Below are 21,823 nucleotides of genomic sequence, written 5' to 3'. Positions count from 1 at the left end.
AAAGTCACTACTAAGCCCTTTCCATATTCCCATCTCTTTTCCATGATCTGTCTCCATATCTCTTTTCCATGATCTGTCTCCATATGAAAATGGGTTCTACTGTTGACCTTCCACTTCTGAATCCAAACTGTTCCACTTGTAACTGACTTTCCGCCTTTTTAAAATTCTTCTTTCCAATATCCTTTCCATTCTTTTGGCAACATGGGAAAGAATGGCGATTCCTCGGTAGTTACTGCACATCTTCTCATCTCCTTTCTTGAATATTGGTATTATAACCCAATTTTCCCAATCCCTAGGCACTTTCTTCTCTCTCCATACACACTTGGATATATTCTATATGTCCTCTGCAATCCTGCTCGTCCTGCAGCCTTGATCTTTTTGACGGCTAAATCATCTATTAGGACAGCTTTCCCCACCTTCATCTTTTTAACTGCCCATTCCACCTCTGTCATTGTAATATGCGATCCTTCTCTGTACTCCTATTCCTGCTGCATGGATATCTTCTCAACATATGTAGTTTTGCATGTTCAGAGTTCACTAAAATATTTTTTCCATTTGTTCATTATTTCTCCCAGCTTTTGTCAGTATTACTCCTTTATTCTTCACAACAAACTCTCCGTGTTGACCACTTTGTTCCTACAGTTTCTTATAATTCCAAAGTAATCATATTTTCCCACAGGTCAAATCTTCCTTTACTTCCTGGTGAATGTTTCCCAAATTTTCTTTTCTTTGGCTAGTATTTTTTTTTTTTTTGCAAACTCTTTTCACTTCCATGTCATCATCATCTTCTTTTTCTATGGTTCTACATTTCATTGAAAACCTGAGCCTCTTCAACAACCTTCCGCCATGTATCTCGATCCAACACTAAAGCTTTCCAATTTCCATAGCCCATTTCATGAAGATCTTCAATTACTCCATCCATCTGTCTGGTTCTCAGTCGACCTCGTCCTCTGGATTTTCACCTCTTCCGTATCACTCATCCGTGCTACGTGCCCAGCCCACCTAAATCTGGCTGATATCACTATTCTTCTAACAGGCGGTTCTTTATAAATGGTGTACAATTCATGATTGTACCTTCTCCTCCAGTTCCCTCTTTCACAAATAACATGATAGGAAACTTTCCGAGAAAAAAAAACGAATGGAAGAAAACTGTGCATCTTCAATGTTGTCTAACCTAGCAACCTGAGCATGCTTTAACATAATCATCCTTGAGTGGAAACTTGATGATGTAGTCACAGGCAGTACAAAAGTAGTTCCTCACTGATGAAAAGAAAAGGGATTTATCTGTATCCTGGAGATCATTCACGATGTTCCAAGTCTGAATGCCAATAACTTAAATCACTTAAATCGTTTCTTCCACCATGTGCAATATTAATATCACACCCACATACCATGCAAAAGGCAATTTTTTCCCTTTCTTGATTTTAGTATGCATGGAAAATCAACAGAATATGATTCTTTAAATGTCTGGAAGTACTGTTTCCCATTAGATTTATTCATGATAATCTAAAATAGGAATGTAGCATATGAAAATGTCCTGAGAACAAATGTCTTGATATTTACTGAAAATCAAAATGAACCTGGATCACTGAACGTCACATAAAATTATAACAAACACTCAAGGCAGTCAAACACTTCATTAAAATATGTCAAAGCACACAAAGTCTTAAACCATTAAATGAACACAACGCTAACCTCGTGAACAAAGAATTTGCACATGGTAAAAAGCATACACACACATGGAACGAATGTAATTCTTCTTCTTTATAATTTAATGGGCTTCGCTAATAGCGGTATACCCAGTCACTGGAACGAATGTAATTAGTCCAATGAATACAGGAAACTGTGAATCACGAAGTTATAACACAAAAACTCTAACACTTCATTAAAATATGTCATAACCTTAAAAGGCCAAAACTTTCCAGGAACGCCAACTTCGTAAACAAAGAACAACACTCACGTGGTCAAAGGATATAGGTTAAATCACAACAAGCGAACGGAGCGGAACAAATAATTTTCGGAGCAGAGCTTGTCGACACCTAAGATTCACACCAAAGAGGATTCACACGGACGAACAGCCATCCCGGCTTTAAATTCAATTCCAATACTGACACAAACATCACACGGTTAAAAATACCAATCATACCAAAGATTGAGTTATCGACTATCGTGGACTTGCCTTCAACCAAGACCGAGCGTGCTTCGACCCACGCAAACAATCGATTGTACGGAAGTGGACCGATTATCAAATGATGTTTCAAATTTTTGTCCGCGATGTCGTAAAATGAAAACGCCCACCTGTAAAACCGCAAAATGCTACAATTTCCATAGATTTTTACGGATAAACCATAAAAGTTGGCACGTATGTAATATACGTAATGATGTATAATGTATGTCTAAATACAATTCTATACAATAATTACTTTGAACGAGAAAAAATAAAAAATAAGAATTCAAACATATGTCACTAGTAAAAACAAGACAATTTTACTCACCGAAAAAATTTGCGTATATGTATCGATGTATGGCAAATACTGTCAAAAAATTTTCTAAGTGTGGACTACATAGTATAAAAATAATGATGAATTATTAAAAAAATAACAATGAATATTATAGTTTTTGTATTCCGGAAAAACCTTTTTCTCGTTTTCAGTTGTAGTTTCTATTGGAAAAATAATTTTACAATACAACAGAATATACGTACTTAAAATCTATGGCGCTAAAGCCCTGATGGGCTTTTGCCTACCAAGTGACCATTACTCAGTTTGAAGACCTGCAGTTTACAAGGTTGTGCATGGTCAGTGAGACGAATTTCTCGGTCATTATACTTGGTTTTCTAGACCGGGGTTGCCCTCACAGCCTCAGATATCTCCTCAATTGCAATCACTTAGGGTCACTTAGGTTGAATGGACCTCGAACCAACCCTCAGGCCCAGGTAAATATTCTTGACCTGGTCGGAAATCGAACCCATGACCTCCGGGTGAGAGGCAGGCAAGCTACACTTGGCCCACGGGGACCAGCATTTACGTAATGATAGAGGACTACGTTATTGTTTGTCATCAGTCCATAGACTGGTTTGATGCAGCTCTCCATGCCACCCTATCCTATGCTAACCTTTTCATTTCTACATAACTACTGCATCCTACATTGCTCTAATCTGCTCGTCATATTCATACCTTGGTCTACCCCTACCGTTCTTACTGCCTACACTTCCCGCAAAAACCAACTGAACAAGTCCTGGGTGTCTTAAGATGTGTCCTATCATTCTATCTCTTCTTCTCTTCAAATTTAGCCAAATCGATCTCCTCTCACCAATTCAATTCAGTATCTCTTCATTTGTGATTCGATCTATCCATCTCACCTTCAGCATTCTTCTGTAACACCACATTTCAAAACCTTCTATCTTTCTTTCTGAGCTAGTTATCGTCCATGTTTCACTTCCATACAATGCCACACTCCACACAAAAGTATTCAAAAACATCTTTCTAATTCCTATATCAATGGTTGAAGTGAGCAAATTTCTTTTCCTAAGAAAGCTCTTCCTTGCTTGTGCTAATCTGCATTTTATGTCCTCCTTACTTCTGCCATCGTTAGTTATTTTACTACCCAAGTAACATTATGCATCTACTTCCTTTACGACTTCATTTCCTAATTTAATATTTCCTGCATCACCTGCCTTCGTTCAACTGCACTCCATTACTTTTTTTTGGACTTATTTATTTTCATCTTGTACTCCTTACCCAAGACTTCGTCCATACCATTCAGCAGCTTCTCGAGATCTTCTGCAGTCTCAGATAAAATAACAATATCATCGGCTATATTGACTATATGTGACTATAAGGTTTAGGCGAGAGAAAGTGATAAGTAAACTGAAGTATGAATATGGGCAGAGAATCAGAATGAGGGATATTTTAGGTCCAAGAAGATCCATGAAAAGACATGAGGTCGAGCAATGTTGTCGGGTTCACTGGGAGAAATTTCCACAAAATGTTCTCCAGAGACATTATCATTATCATCATCATCATCACATCATCATCAATAGTTTCATCTAGCATCACATTCACAGTAGCTTTAGTGCCGTTAGAAACAAATAAACGTCTCTTCTTTAGCTGCGGTGATTCCGGAGGCGTGTCCGGTATAATTTTGTCGCTTCTCTCAGAACAAAATTCACTATCGCTACCCGATAAATAATCCACATTAATTTCGCATTGTTCCAAATACTGAGTTAATTTATCATCATCAATACCTGCTGAAAAAGTATCACGTGAACCACTTGCCATTTTGCTGTCACAAATCCACTCACTGCAAGGGGCAATCTCTTACTGACCGGTTAGCGGTATTTGTAAATACAGGAAACGACTCTTGTGAAAGCTAGAACACCCTCTTAGAACTGCCAAATCAAGGTCAGGCTCACAATAACTTGTAGCCCCTTTACTATAGGTTGTCGAAAGTATGCATGTCACTATAAGTTGCCACAAAATCACACATATCACAGAATTTTAAGCCGGCCGATGTAATCGGCTCTAGCAACTTCCGACTGGATTTTTGAAGGCTGACCTCATCGGTTTTGGCAATTTAAAGGGCGGTTGCTCACGCTACTGCCTGGCTCCAAGAGGGTTAATATCCACATGGATCTACTAGAAAAGTAATTAAATAATACACATGAAGTGTTGTGGTAAAAAAATGTAATATTATATCAACACTTGAAAATACATCACAGGCAGAAATTGAATTACAATGGTTTTTTCAGCAGTTTGGCAACTCTTTGAACTAAGTGCAAATCACTGATATTGATTAGTTAACTTTGTACATCTTTTCTATTGGCAAAATCTTTAAATCAGTGCCGTAGGATAAATAATATTATGTGGCACGCTATTAGGAGTGTAAATGTATTGATTCCTTCGAGTTCCAACCCTGGATCAAGCTGCATAAATTAGACCATGAAAGAAACACAGAGTTTCCTGATACTTTCAACAATCGTTCTTGAGGCCTGCTTGCAGTTATTGCATAAGTTTTGTTATTCTGATGCAGTACAATCACATAAACCAGTAACAGCTTCTACTATTAAGCATATAATTATGATTCCCTCTAATGAAGAAGCCGAGGTGAAAGTTTCAGAGCAGACTTTCCGATTGCTGCAGTCTACGACAAAAATGAAGTCTCTACAGGTTGGAAACTGAGTTTAAAAAAACAAACGTAATAAAGGCATCATTTTAGAATAATAAAACGAAGAAGAATGCAAAACCTATTTTTTTTTTTACAGAATTTGTTTATGTTGCACTGACACAGATAGGTCATATTGTGACGATGGGATAGGAAAAGGCTAGGAGCGGAAAGTAGGCGACTGTGACCTTAATTAAGGTACAGCCACACCATTTGCATGTTTTGAAATTGGGAAACCATGGAAAATCATTTCAGGGCTGCGAATAGTGGGGTTTGAATCCACTATCTCCTGAATGCAAGCTGACAGCTCCGTGATCCAAACCATGCAGCTACTTGCTCGGCAAATGTAAAACTACGATACAAAGATTGAAGAAAGTACTGTAATTTGCACCTGAAAGCAATCATTCCATACATTCATGGGATTACTGTACTTGTACTTCCTCCTAAAAGTGTAATCACACCACCACCACTTCATGGAATTGAGGTTAATTTTCCAGAGAATTAATTGCTATCGGGAAATTCTTGGAAATCTCAGAAATGGTCAATTTTAGTCTTAAAATGTTGTTTTTTGGAGTCCCTCTTGGACTCATCGGGTACTGTTGCCTGCAGTGAGGGGCATAAAATGAGTTGTGTCCAATCCTTCTACAACAACATTGATATTTTGCCCTTTCATGGACTTTATTTGTTTTTTTGTTTTTGTTTGTTTTTAACTTTTTTGGCTTGTTTGAAGAGGGATGCATCCAATGCTTAGACTGTGCTTTGGTTTCTGGAGTGTCATACAGGACCCAAGTTTCATCACCAGTAATGATAGACTTTAAAATCTCTTCCCACTCACTATGGTAACACGTGAGAAACATTACAGCTGATGCCATTCGCCAAGTTTTGTGATAGTCAACATTCTTGGGACCCAATGTGAACAAAGCTTCCTAGCCCTGAATATGTTCTGTAAAAGGAACGTGATTTTTAACACAGGTTAAAGGCCTCGCCACAGGAAGCAGTTTGGGGAAAGGTGCATAAAAACGGGGAATGGCCTTGAATTCCTGAACTTTACAGGGTAAATTCAAAACAAAAGAGGCATGTTCTCGACTGATGTAGTTTTGAACCATGACAAAGCTCGACTCCACTGTGCCAAAATGACGAAAGACTTTCTCAAACAATTCAAGTAGGAAGTTTTCGACTATCCACCATATAGTCCAGACCTCGCACCCAGTGATTTTCACCTGTTTCGAGAATTGAAGGCATGGTTGGGCGGACAACACTTCGCCACCAACGAAGAACATCAGGAGGTTGTTCAGATGCACCTGTTCTCACTGGCGGCAGTCTTCTTTGCAGAGGACATAGGAAAACTGGTGTCACAATACACAAAATGCCTAAATCGTTTTGGCGATTATGTAACGAAAAAGCACAAAACTACTAAACTTTTAGTGATAAAATAATTTTGTTATGTCAATGTGTTTTTTTATAGCCCATCGGAGGTTGAAAACAAAACCTGCCCTCGCATTAGGTTAAGAAGCTACAGAAGCTACTGGAGCATCGACATGCATGCATTTTACGTTATGTAGTAACTACAATTTATCAGAATGAAATTGAGCACATACGTTCACAAAATCTGCAAAAAAGCAAGTTTTGAATGAACTGATTGCTGTTTCATATTGATTTTAAGGTGAGTGGGGTTCCCCCATCAAATATAACTGCAATCTGCTATAACAAGTACATTTTTTGCCATTATGAATTATTGATATAACAGACTTCTACTGTATATATAAATGATATGAGTAAAGATATGGAATCATATAAGGTTTTTGGCAGATAAATTTACACTATATTGGATAATAAATAAGATACAAGATTGTGAGCAACTGTAAGACAGCAGGAAATGGTATGATGGTAAACAGGATGAAGTATCTAGATTTTAATATAAGGAGAGATTTTCCTTGAGTTAATCACATAAATGGGATTGCAAATGAACGTTAAATAAAGGTCTCTTCATATGGTTATGATAGTATTTAGGGGTTGTAGTAAGTATGTAAAGGAGAGTGCATATAAGTCTCTGGTAAGACCATAACATGGTTCCAGTATATGGGACCCTCACCAAGATCACTTGATTCAAAAAAGAAGCAGCCTGATGTATTCTGGGTGATTACTGACAAACAAGTAGTGTTACCAAAATGTTGCCAGTTAGGACTGGGAAGACTTGGGAGACAGGAGATGAGCTGCTCGACTAAGCAGTATGTTCCAAGCTGTCAGTGGAGAGATGGCATGAAATGACATTAGTAGATGAATAAGTTTGAGTGGTGTCTTTAAAAGTAAGAATGCTCACAACATGAAGATGAAGTTGGAATTCAAGAGGACAAATTGGAGCAAATATTTGTTTATAGGAAAAGGATTTAGCAATGGAATAATTTATCAAGGGAGGTGTTTAATAAAGTTCCTTATTTTTTGAAATTATTTAAGAACAGACTAGATAAACAACTGATTGTAAATCTGCTACCTGAGTGGCTGCCCTAAATACAGATCAGTGGAGACTGATTGATAACTGCAAAAATAACATTTTCTATTACAATGAATCATCAGTAACAGCCTATTTAATCCCAGTTTACCTTTACTAGCAACAACTCCCCTTAATTATACCAATACAGCTTTGAAGCTTGCCAAACTTACAAGACCATGGACACAATGGGCCGATAGCAGAAACGATGACTATGTTACGCCTTAGACATCGTCTACCTAAACGACGTCCAAATCGAACACGATCTTCCATTGCATGAATAATTTTCAGTTGATGTTTAATCAGACTTCGCTTAAAGTTTCAATTTTGGTTTGAAAATGGAGACAGAAGTATCTTTAACTCTTTGCTTGTCACAACCAATGAAATTCGCCGGTGCGCGCGGTGAACACCAGTCACCTGTTTGTCTTCCTACACATTACTCAAATAAGAGTATCGCTTTTGGTGGAAATTAAATCTCAAAATATTATGGACACTAAAGCGACACACCACCGTACGGGGAAGTGTAGCTTCCATTATAGCGCTGTTACAGCGAATGTAATCTACTCATATATACGGTAGCTTCTACGAAGGGAAGATGAAGCAATAGTAATGTGTAACCGAGTGTGTTGTATGGGCCTTATAGATGTAGCTTGCATTCTGGAGATCATAGGTACGAAACACATCATCGGCAGCCGTGAAGATTGTTTTCCGTATTTTCCCTATTTTTACACCAGGCAAATACTAGGGCTGTTATTATGGCCAAGGCTCTTCTTCCCCAGTCCTCTTCAAACAATAATTACCACCACAAAAACTCCATAAACCTACTTTTTAGTTTTTACTATTGTGTGTGTTTACTTGGCAGTAAATATAAGTGAATCCCTCCCGGTTGATGTATGCGACAGCCCTTTGACGATCGGGAAACATACAGTCATTCTGGTATGTATGTAGTCGAAGTGACCTATAATTCCATGGAAATTACCCCATGTATATAATAAAATATATCGGTTGCCAAGAATTGTATTCAAGTTGACAGTTACCGGACTGTCACTTTGTCAGTGTCAAGAAACAAGTGTCTCTCGAAAAGCAAAACATTATTTTAAGATCTATCTCGCCGCGCATGTCAAACGAATTGCTGTGATTTAGCAGTGGGCAACCCACAGAGAGGCCGTCGGACTAACCTTTCTGCCCGGAATCGTCTCGACATGATAATACAAATTTCATGGTACATGACCTCTGATTGTGATTCACTCCTCTCATATGAGGTTAAACAGTGCTCTCGGCAGTGTTCAAATATGACCGGTTGAACATCGATTTTAGACACTAAGTGATAAATAATGCCTCTGCAATGCGGCAGCCATTCTTACGCATGTAGATATCGTCTAAATACCATTTCTGCAATCGGCCCAATCAGATGACAAAGGCTTCCAGTCAAAAAGGAGAAAGGTGTAACAGAACAAGCAATGGAAAGGAATAAATAAGCATCAAATCAAGTCATATATAGAACATCAAGCCCACCCTCCTGATAAAGCTGGAAAGTAGATATGAGGCCAAGAAAAATGGATGTAGAAGAACTGGGATGAATGAGGAGAGAGCCTATTTGAAGATAGCCGTGTAAGAAGACATAGAGATTGTCTTTGTCCCTTTTTACCATTTGATTTACGTCGCACCGATACAGATAGGTCTTAAGGCGAAGTAGAAGCGGGAAGGAAGTGTCCATGGCCTTAATTAAGCGCCAGCGTTGCTTGGTGTACAAATGGGAAACCACGGAAAACCATCTTCAGGGCTGCCGACAGTGGGGTTCGAACCCACTATCTCCCGAATGAAAGCCTACAGCTGCGCGCCCTTAACTGTATGGCCAACCCTCTTGGTGTCTTTGTACTTTTGTTCTTCTATGTTTGTCTTTGTCTCCTCTTTCAGTGCTCACTTCTTGTGATGACGAAAGGACATTTTCTGCACATAAGTACAAGGTTTACCGGGAGAAGGATATAATGCGAGGAAACTGTCAGCCATGAAATCCCTGTGCATAATGTTTATTTTCAGAGTGTACAGTGATCTTTACGGTCAACCGTCAAAGTAGTCCCCTAGATTGTCCTCAATGCCAAAGATGTAGGAGACGTTAGATACCAGTCGCCTCACCATGTGTGAGTTTTGTGATCTCATGTTTCACAACATTGGTAATGTCTTCTCATGTTCCAAACCATCTTCCACACAATGGTTCTTTCACTTCGGGGACGAGGTCAAAATTTCACGGAGACATGTAAGTTGAGCATAGCAGGTGTTCCAGTCTTTCCCTCCCTCTACCAGCGCTGTAACTGCCTCTGTACAGCCCTTGCTGCATGTGGTCTGGCATTGTCATGGAGAAAAATGCATATTTTGGGAATTTTTGGTGCATTTATTTCTCTCAACACAAAGTTATAAAAGATCAAGTTACCCTCTCCAGCAAGTAAGGAATAATACACACTTATAAGTAGTGCTCACGCTTTCCCAGAAGGTATGGGAAAACAAGTAACATTCCCCAAAGCCCAACAACAAACCTATATTGAGCTGAAGATTGTTCCCTTGGTATACCCTTAAAAAAAAACCCACCACATTCTGAGAACCTGTTAACTGGAGAGATATTGTAACTTACCGAATAGTTCAACCTCAGCCTCAGCATTCCCCAATTTGTTGGCAGCACTACAAATATACTTTCCATATTGTCGTTTTTCAATCGTTATCACTCTCAGAGTGGTGTCAGTAAATTCATCAGCTGTAGCAAAATGCGAGATACTGTGGGGAAAAAAACAGAAAAATTACCAAATATGATTTACAATTAATTTAAATTTAATTAGAATAAGAAAAATGTACCTTTACATGTTAAAGCAAACATATTTCAACATCCTAAGGATTCCTGATGATAAAAATGTGGTTTCAGCACTTCTGGATAAGTTCTTCAACACAACCCAACATGGAATCAAGCATTCAACATTTGGGATGACCTAAGAACACAGCTATATTGGTAAACTGCAGTGTTATAAACATGATGACGATGTTTGTTGTTTAAAAGGGCCTAACAGCTAGGTGATCGGCCCCTAATGGTACGAGGTGCAACGAAATAACATGATAATTTAAAACTCCAAAGTGTATCCACTGACTAGAATTTAAAACGAATGGTGATGAAAAAATGACCACGAATCAAAAACAGTCAGTGGATCCAATTCACAATTCCGTATTTTCAGAGATAATGCTTGTTGTACAAAGTGGTCCCAAATCCAATGTAATTATTAAATTAATGTAGTAATGGTCCACCTTTCAATACTATAATATGTAATATTCTAAATTACATTAATTAGGGACTAGTTTTGGCCTGGGCTGGCCATCTTCAGCCTTAATGTAAAACACCTAATAACTAAACAAATGTACATGCACACAATTGACATAAAAACAAATGAAAACAAATATATACAAAGTGACATTAAAAACTGGGATGGAATATGAATAAATTTGAAAATGAACTAGGTTCTAACATCTTGAGTATGTTCATCATTGAGAATAATTTCAAGTATTAAGTATTAATTTATATACACAGAACTGTTAGTTCTAATACTGCTGATCATTTCAATAGGAACTGGTAAATGTTGATCCTGTAGTTTGTCATCAAATCTATATGTGTGGTGTTAGCTATATGTAATCCATTGGACACTGCTGTAAATAACCACTAACTGACAGGGAACTGTTAGATGTTGTTTCATCTTCAATCAAAATAATAAATGAGATGCTCTCATGGTGCTTGTTAGTTAGATGGCATAGGTTATATGAGACTTACCTCTCAATACAGCATGAGGTGTGTGGTCCATTGTTGAGTGTGCTTCAGACTAACTGTTGTGAAATTCAAATGAAAGGAAGGAGAGGGGAGGGGAAGGTCAGAAGGAGAGGGGGTTGGGGAAGGGGGTGGGGGAGGGGGAGGTTAAGGTGGGGCTGAAGGATGTGGGAAAAAGGATGGTTGTTGAGGAAATGTGCTGTGAATATTATGAAAAACTGAATTATGACTTGTTGGTTTGACATTGCTGAAAATGGGAATTAGAAGGTCAAAAAGGATATTTGGTTTTTCTGAAATTTCATTAAGATTATAATTTGGGTTGAAATATTGATCTAAATGTATGAAGCAGCTTTCGGTAATGTTAAGGAGGGGTCCTTTACTGATGATTTTGTGAATTTCCATATCTTGTTTTATGTCTGTGAATTTGTGCTTATAGTCATGCATATGCTGTCCTACAGCTGAAAATTTATTGTATTTCAGGGCATTGACGTGTTCTGAGTACCTTATCTTAAAATTTTTTTTTCTCCCGGTCTGTCCGACGTCCAGACCATTGGCCGCTCATTATAGTGGTGGTAGCAATCACAGGAAACATACACTCATGGTGTTTCTCGCGTGATGGTACTAATCACCGGTAATGTAGACCCATGGTGGTTGATCTTTGAGTCGTCAGTTCATAGACTGGTTTGATGCAGCTTTCCATGCCACCCTATCCTGTGCTAACCTTTTCATTTCTACACAACTACTGCATCCTACATCTGCTCTAATCTGCTTGTCATATTCATACCTTGGTCTACCCCTACCGTTCTTGATCCCTACACTTCCCTCAAAAACCAACTGCAAAAGTCCTAGGTGTCTTACCATTCCATCTCTTCTTGTCTAATTTAGTCACAATGATTTCCTCTCACCAATTCGATTCAGTATCTCTTCATTAGTGATTCGATCTATCCATCCTACCTTCAGCATTCTTTTGTAACACCACATTTCAAAAGCTTCTATTCTCTTTCTTTCTGAGCGAGTTATTGTCCATGTTTCACTTCCATACAATGCCACGCTCAAAACGAAAGTCTTCAAAAACATTTTTCTAATTCCTATATCAATGTTCGAAGTGAGCAAATTTCTTTCCCTAAGAAAGGCCTTCCTTGCTTGTGCTAGCCTGCATTTTATGTCCTCCTTACTTTTGCCATCGTTAGTTATTTTGCTACCCAAGTATATTCATCCACTTCCTTAAAGACTTCATTTCCTAATCTAATATTTCCTGTATCGCCTGACTTCGTACGACTGCACTCCATTAATCTTCTTTTAGACTTATTTACTTTCATCTTTTACTCCTCACCCAAGACTCCATCCATACCATTCAGCAACTTCTCCAGATCTTCTGCAGTCTCAGATAAAATAATATCATCGGCAAATCTAAGGGTTTTTATTTCCTCTCCTTGGATTGTGATTCCATTTCCAAATTCTTTGATTTCCATTACTGCCTGTTCTATATAAAGATTGAAAAGGAGGGGAGACAAACTGCAGCCTTGTCTCATCCCTTTCTGGACTGCTGCTTCTTTTTCATAGCCTTTGATTCTTAACACTGCAGACTGATTTTTATATAGATTGTAGATAATTCTTCTTTCTCGGTACGTGATCCCAATGGTATGCACACCCAATGGCACTACACAGGATAACACAAACCCATGGTGTTTCGCACATAAGGGTACTACCATATGATTCCGAATACCACCCGCACTTTCTTTCTAAAATATTGCTTCTAAAAATAGGGTACGGGTTTTATTCTAGCCTTTCATTTCACAGCACGATACTTCATACGTCTTAGGGAATGTTAAGTTTTAAGTGTATTTTACTTCGAAGGGTTGGCATTGGATTCAACCATGTCTTCAGACAGCGTTCGTTTGAAAATACCAAGTGGAGATGTGTGTACCGTATTGTTCTCTCTTATGTATTTCATGGGATAATGGAGATTTGTTCTATAATATAAATGTGTGTAAAACTTTCCTAAAAGTCAGCTGTAGTTTATAAGCTCAGTAAAATAATTTCTAAGCCTGGAACAACCCTGAAATCAAACATCGGCACACTTTTGGTCGCTATGACTTGGCAACCAAACTTCTCATTGCGCGCTCCCCCAGCCCCAAACACACTTTCACTTTTCTTTTACCGTAAGCGCTCTGCAGCAGTCAGTCTACAGTCTCACGTTCTTAGAGTGCCACCTGTAAACATGAGTTCAACAAAGCGTATGCGGTCTTTTACTGTAAGCGAAAAACTGAAAGTTATAAAGGAAGCTGAAATTATCGGAAATCATGCCACCGGTAGGAAATACGATATAGATGAATCTTGTATTCCAGATTGGAGAAAGAGGAAAGATATCCTTTTAATAAGTAGTGCTAATCGTAGAGCTTTCTGCGGGCAGAGTCCGCAGTTTCCTGAAATTGAAAGAATTTTGTACATATACGTAACAGAAAGGCGGAAATTAGAATACGGCGTGTCTACCGAAATGTGTCAATTAAAAGCAGTAGAAATTGCAAAAGAACTTTCTAAGCCAGAGTTTAAAGCACGCTGAAGGTGGATCAGAATTTTTTCTATAAGAGGAATGGACTGAGCATTAGAAGGCGTACCACAATTTCACAGCATGTTCCTACTGCCTGTGAAGAAAATCTGTTTTCCTTCGAGCGCCATATAATTTGGTATAATTTGCATATAATTTTTTATTTTTTATTTTTCTATTCCACCTATTCAATAAAAAAATGAAAATTTGTATGCAAATTATAGCAAATTTCAATATGGGTCTAAACATGAGAATGGTTACATGTAATATAATTTGGTTGTGAAAGAAAAATTTGTATCTTCTTTCCCAAATTGGAAATGAAGAGCAGATGATCATCTAATTTGAAATGTCATTGGACAGTACTGTGAGTGTTAAGGGGTCAAAACATGTTACCATCAGAACGGGTAGTAATGAAAAACAGAAGTGTACAGTAATGTTATGTATACTTGCTGATGGAACTAAACTTCCATCATACGTTGTCTTGAAGAGAAAGACTCTTCCCAAAGAAAATCTACCTGCTGGTGTTATCGTCAGAACTCAGGACTCCAGTTGGATGGACAGTCTACCCGTGGAAGACTGGCTGAAATGAGTTTGGCAACGTTGCCCTGGTGCATTACTTGGACAAAAAAAGCTTACTTGTTGTGGACAGCTACCTCGGTCACACAACAGAAGCTGTGGAAAAGCAAATCAAAGACGCAAAAACTGATCTAGCGACCATTCCAGGCGGATTATATCTATGTTACAGCCGTTGGATGTCTGTGTAAACTGTCCGTTCAAAGCAGCCTTGAAAGAACCGTATATCAAGTGGATGGCGGCTGACGACCATGCACTGACGCCGACTGGTCGCATTAAGCACCCGGAAGTTGAACTGCTTTGTTCGTGGGTAAAGACGGCATGGGATCTGGTGACCTCATCCAGAAAAGTTTCCGGAAGTGCAGTATTTTTAATGCTTTGAATGTCCAGCCCCACAGTGTAGTTGGCAACACGTCCGCCTGTCACCCAGCATCCCCGGGTTTGATTCCCAGTTGGGTCAGGGGTTTTTAATTGTAAATGATTAATATCCCTGTCCTGGGGACTGGGTGTTTATGTTGTCCTTAACGTTCCTTTCCTCACATTCAACACTCTACACTTCCTCCATTCCCATTACATGTAGGTTTGTATCACGTGGTGCAAATAGGGGCAAAAAATCTCTATAGGTCGATGCCCCGAACAAACAGAATTTTAAATAATTTTTTTTTTTAATGCTATGGATGGCAGCGAAGATGATGTGTGGGAAAGTGATGGTCAAAGTGATAATGAAAGTTCCGAAGTTGGCACTTCTGATGATGATCGAAGTATTGACTATCGTTCTGTGATTGATAACTTTTTTCTGTGTGTGTTTTAAATCATTTATTGGGTATTATTTCAAGGACACTTAAAAACTGTTTGAAACTATTTTAAATTCAAGAAACATATGTAGTGAAATGACATTCATGTTCTGTAGCAAATATCGGATGAATAGACGAGGTGGTGGGGTTGCCCTATATTGTAAATCTATGCTCAAGAGTAGAGTAGTTCACACGTCTACTCCTACTGTAAAATCTGCCCCTGAATATATGTTTGTAGAGGTGTTTGTCAATTCTGTAAAAATACTTGTTGGTGTAGTATACAGGCCTCCTGACGCAGTGCGAGATTTCCGTGACTTAGAAGACAGCTTACTGAGACTGCTACTGAGACTGACTATGCAGTCGAGAGCTAATGCTTGGTGCTCCTGATATAGCTTTTTCTCGTATAAACAATATAAGTTTTTGATTAATACCTCCTTCAGTAACATTGCTACAAAGAAGTAGTTTAGTGGAAAGCGGTGCAGGTACTGGTTGAACAATGTACCCTCCTCTTTCCTTAGGAATCGCACACGCTGGGGCCTCTGTTGACCTAGCAATCTTCTCCCTCCATTTAGCAGGAGTTTCTTCTATTTTAGTCAAGAGCTGGACTCCGTAGTCAGAGAACACGGGTGATATAAGCAGGCCATGTAACACTAAAAATCAAATGGTTCAACTTTCGTCATGCTTATGTATATCAGCCCATGTCAGAACACAACAACCAAGCCAACAGTATACAGATACCAGTTGAACCACACCAAAGAACAACAAAAACATTGAAAAAGAAAGACCTCCAGCTCAAAGACTGTTTCATCAACCAACATTTCACAGTTTTTTTAACATTCATGATACTTAAAAAAAAAAAAAAAGCTTTTTAACTAACATTTAATTTAGTGTGTTTCCTATGTTTTTAATTCATCATACATGTCTTACTGAAGATGACTCAATGCCGGGTCCAAACATGTCTATTCATGTGTGAAGTTCCATCTTAATTGGACGTAAAATATTGACTAGGAGAATTAAAATAGTTTTGTACAATTTTGTAAGAAATTCAACCGTCAATACGGATTTAATACGAGATTCATACTCTGTAAGGAACCACTAATAACAAATATCATACATACATACATACATACATACATACATACAAAATCATTACAGACTGTTATGCCTTATTTGAGAATTCAATTTTAGGCCTTCTCCTGAACTACCATTTCACTCAGAGACAATAAAATTAATTATAGCCTAGATTATAATGGCTCATTCCCCGACTTAATACACCGATTTTCATTCAATTCTCTTCAGCCATTTTCTCGTGATGAGCATACATACATACATACATACATAAAGACAGACATAATGGAAATTTTAAAAGTGCATTTGCTTGTTACTGTGGACACGGCCGATAAAGAAATACCATTTTTAAATTCTGAGCAATGTACAGAATATACTCTTATATAGATTAAGGTTCTTTTAGAACTGTACAAAAAATACAGTTCTCAGAAAACGAGTAACTCCCTTCAATTTTTTAGGTAATTTTAAACTGCTTTTTGAGTAATTTTTTATTATTTTTAGGTCATTATATAGGTAATTTTTGGAAATTTATTAAGCCATCAAATATACTTGGGTACTCTGTAGGGTATATATGTTACAAAAAGTCAGTAATAGAACCGACTCCTTTGTTCTTGCTCTAAGTGGACTGACTGCTGATACCGTATTTACGCGAATAATCTCCACACCCTAATTTTAGGAAGGCTCATTTTGTAAAAAATGAAATGAACTAAAAATTTTTCCATCAAAATAGTAACGTAGGGATAAACAAACATTTCATATCATTCTGCAAAGTCCATGTGATCTTTTTGCAAATACGAACATGTAAATTTACGGATATAGCTGCTTTGCCTCAACATATTTGAGATTAAAAAAATACATTACCACTGCTATAAAATATATCTGCCATGAAAATAAACAAGTAGAGTACTTACTTACCCGCTATCATTGATTTTCACCCGCTAACTTAACATTAAAAGCCTCTGGATTTAGCGGAAAAACCACTGAATTGGCAACACTGGTCCCATGCACAACTACACACATTTCCCATCATAGCAACCTCATTCAGACTGGTATATATAATAAAACCATGTCAATTTTAAGTCGTCGTGGCGCAAAAATTGGACTTCGAATTAACCGCCAACTCTTAATTCAGAAATGCCAACGCTTGCCGTGTTGTCACAAAATATTTTACGACCTGTTCCAGCATGCGGTAAACCTTGATTCACAGTTTAAACCTTTCAAATGCCATAAAAAACCATATTTCCAAAATGTATGCAACAAGGTGCATTTACAGTATTCATATAATGCACTTGGTTAACTCACCGACAAACATAACTTCACACAACGAAAGAAAAAAAACACGATTCAACGACGAGGAGAAATCTACGCCGGCTCCCCTGTGGAAGTGCTTTAACTACTGGATTACTATATTGCAGGCATTTTAGATGCATTGTACTTGCACGGAGTATCCCAATGCCCTTAAAACATCGTGGCTTATCAAACTTTCGTATGGCGAGGGGAGGAACTCCCTTGCTTTCGTCTACATTGCAACACAGGACAGTGAGTCTATCCTTGTGGGATTTGTTATCTCCTCGGTAGTGGCGAACTAATGCCAACAACAAAAACTAGATGAGCCAGGAATATGTTGCCAACCTTGATGCAAATAAAACACGTACCCCAATTTCTTGAAAAACAATGCACTGAGGTTTTACTGTGGCTAATGAAACACAAGGACCACTCACCTGTAATGCTGATTGTTGGACAGCTGCACATCATCCTTTCGCCATACAAGAGCAGGTGGAGGATAAGCTTCCACATGACATTCCAGGTCCATATCATATTGCAATGCCTGACCTAGTCTAGGACGAGGCACAGTGATAACAGGAGCAAACTCCACCTCAACTGCAATATTACGACGAGCTCCTCTACCAACCCCATTTTCAGCAACACAGTAGTAGGTTCCACGGTCTTCCTTTCGAACTCTACCAATCTTGAGGACATTTCCCCTGTTAAAAAAAAAAAAAAAAGAAAAAGAAAAAATAATAATAATAATAATAACAACAACATCTTTGTTTACAGATAATATACAGTTAACGTTACGAGAGAAAGGAATGAAAGAGCCTTTAGCCTTTCAAGCAGTTGGAACTGTTGCCCATCTTTCCTGTAATGTAGTGATGTCCAAGTTAACCTGTGTTCATGTAATTACTGGGAAAAAAGGCTGGGAAGGAAGTAATAATAATGTTATTGGCTTTACGTCCCAATAACTACTTTTAAGGTTTCACGGTGCCAGGATTTAGTCCGGAGTTCTTTTACGTGCCAATGGACCTACCGACACGAGGCTGATGTATCTGAGGACCTCCAAGTACCACCAGACTGAGCCTGAATTCAACCTGCCAAGCTGTGGTCAGAAGGCCAGCGCTCTACCGTCTGAGCCACTCAGCCCAGCGCTGGGAAAAAAATAAACCATGTCAGGATTACTGTAGCTAACAACAAAGTCTCTATAATGAAACTGTGGAAGCTATACAAAGTTCCACATAGCTGAAGGTATGTTTTTCAGACAAGTGGGGTAAAGGAATGGTGAAAGCAAGTGGCACTATCATTCCAGGCTCTTGTGCTAATATGTGATGCAAGTGCAAAGGGATGAAAAACTTTGTCTCAGGAAGTCTTTCAGGTATAAACATATGATGTCAATCCATAAATCAAATGATTTTTAATTATACGGAATCATTGATCGCATCCATTTCTGTAACATTTTCACACCCTTTTTTACTTTCTTCAGTAATTGTAATGAGAACAGGAAGATTTTCATCCTACAAGAAATTATATGAGAATAATTTTTAAACTGAGTAACCAAGTAAATAAGGCACAAATTATGGCCTCAGGCTATCCATTCGTATTTAAGACCATAAAAGCAAGTAAAGTATTAAACACATGTACTTACCACTGATGTGTCAAGTAGTGGAACCTCAGAAAGTACATTCACAGTGCCTCCTTGATCACACTGACTATCACTTTTACTACTGGAATCGAAACACGAAGAATACCAGTTACTGACTTCCTGAACATTGTTTATTATATAAGCCCCACCAGGGAAAGAGCTACAGACATCTACAACAACCTTTTCTCGCTCCATCTCTCTGCCAGCTGTAGTGCATAACATCAGTCATGTCTGAAATAAACAGAGTTCCCTTGCCTCGCAGCACAATCACCGGGCTCCAGTGCCAGTAGTCAACTTTAATTAAAAATTAAGATTTATAAAATATGCAGCCCACTAAATGAAGTCTATAACTGAACCATACATTATCTTGATGCATAAGCTGATTATTTCATATTTTGGTACACAGAAACACTGCAGGAACATCACTGAAGAAACCGTATTCTTTTTTTTTTCTCTTCAAAGATTTGTCCTTTTGGTGACTCACTCTCACTGCTTTCATCAATTAGTTCAAGGACAGGCATTCAAATCTCAAAATAGATATTTCTCGCTTTTTTCCTTCATTGTCATGCGAGTTTAAGTATAGTTTTCTGGAGTGTGTCGCACTTATATAACACATCTGTGAAGACTGGGAAGTAACATAATGGAGCTAGGCAGCAAATACAGGACTGAAACACCTATATCTGATTGCCAATTCTAACCTTCTTAATATTTTCTACTACAGTACTTTGGTTATGAGCAAACTAATAACTAGAAAACTCTTTATAGAATATATTTTCTCACCTGTAAATAGATCCACCAGTAGGAAGGATAGCATTATTTTCACGGCGCCAAGAAACCCTTGGTGGTGGGTAGCCACCAGCATAACATTCTAATTTTACAGACTGACCCTCACTCACAACCAAGGAACGAGTAGAGTTATCAGAGATAATAGGGGGCCGACGGACTTGAAGCTCTACTTCAGCTGAGATCTTGCTGTTTAGAGCAATAATTACTTGACACTGATAGTAGCCAGCATCTGTTTCTTGGATATCTTTAATCTGCAACACAGTACACAATAATCAGTTTCCATTAGTAAAATTTATGTACACAGGCTTGAGTAGAATTATTAGCAGCCAAATATTTAGTAGGGAAGGATGAGGAAAATTAAGGAAATTCTTCCTTGGGGACCCGCGTGAAGAATTTCAGTCCTTGTGCTTGTAGTGGCTTCCTAACAAATTATCAGTTTTGGAACAGATTACGTCTCTTAACTGATTCAATGACCAATCTGTCATAAGACAGCTATTGTTCTTTCTGAGTGTTGACAGCATTGCCCAGGAAATTTTTCACGATTCTTTGACCTACTCAAACCTTTTTTGTAACCTTTCTAAACGAATAGTCCAGTCAACCTAGTACAGCACACTACCTACCTCTCGTCACATCATCTCACATCTTGACATTCAATGCTAGACACACTATGCTACCTACTCTCCCTTACAAACCGTGAATCCTCATTAGTCAGCATTATCCCTTATTTTTTATGAGTGTTGTTCCTGTCTATTCACCTAGAACCTAAAGGCAGACATCATCTCATGCTTAGATAATACACTCACTTTGTCATTGCATTATTCAAATAGATCAACTCAACTGTCCTGCATTCGGCTAGTGTTTTAAACCTGCCTGAATTTGATATAAAAGAGAACAAAGCTGATTTACAGCTAAAGACTTTGCTGTAGTAAATGAGTTTTGGGACATCAAAGTAATCAGCAAAATCAGCACTGTGTTATAATGTGCTATTATACTCAGCAACTACAGTAGAGGAGACACTACTGGACATATTTACATAATTTAAATGAGGATAATAGACTATTTAACTTTCATCTTCTTCCTCTAGCTAGAGGTTGCCTAGCAATCTAACAAACCAACCATTTCAAACATACAGTACGTCTTATAATCAGATGGTAAATGAGAATTCCACATGTCATTCATTACAGTTATACAAATGACTCCTCAAAATAGCAACTGCATCCTGCACAGACATCAAGGGCACTGGTCCATAAAGGTGTTGTCCAATCTGAATAGGTTACAGAAGTGTGCAAATGTAGCTGTTATTGTACCTCTAGCTCGAACTGTAAGAACCACTACTTCTATAAATGTTAACTTATATTTCTCTATATAGCATGAAATTGTGGATTCATAGACTTCCCATTTTTCTTTATGAACACCCACTGGTTGGGTTTCAGAGGCCTCAGTTCTAATGGTAGGGTCAATTATAAAACCACAAGTCAAGCCAGTTGAAAGATCTGTCATATCTATCTCCTTACAGGATTCATCGAGTGAAGTCCGTGCACTTCCTCACATAATTTATAATGATGTTACCTTGTGGCATTAATGATCAAGGTCCTAATACACTGATAGTGAGAATTTCTACGGGCTTCACCATGTTTGCACACACCCAAGACGTGTGCAAGGATTTCTATCACACGGTGACAACAGC

The 21,823-nt window shown here is 38.2% G+C and overlaps 1 protein-coding gene across 2 annotated transcripts in view; it reads right to left on the bottom strand.

The window, feature by feature from the left end:
• Positions 1 to 21,823, bottom strand: part of LOC136856795 (lachesin) — a 136,883-nt gene that overhangs the window by 50,511 nt on the left and 64,549 nt on the right. For both annotated transcript variants that reach the window (XM_067134907.2, XM_067134905.2), the window contains exons 3-5: positions 20,131 to 20,387; positions 18,155 to 18,418; positions 10,281 to 10,420 (exon numbers count right to left, since the gene is read on the bottom strand). In XM_067134907.2, the coding sequence (XP_066991008.2) occupies positions 10,281 to 10,420; positions 18,155 to 18,418; positions 20,131 to 20,387 (661 nt within the window). The remainder of the gene's footprint in view (positions 1 to 10,280; positions 10,421 to 18,154; positions 18,419 to 20,130; positions 20,388 to 21,823) is intronic.

This window comes from Anabrus simplex, chromosome 1 (genome assembly GCF_040414725.1).
Source record: "Anabrus simplex isolate iqAnaSimp1 chromosome 1, ASM4041472v1, whole genome shotgun sequence".
Taxonomy (NCBI): Eukaryota; Metazoa; Arthropoda; class Insecta; order Orthoptera; family Tettigoniidae; genus Anabrus; species Anabrus simplex.
Note: the sequence above shows the minus strand (reverse complement) of the source record. Positions and strands in the feature narration are given on the sequence as shown.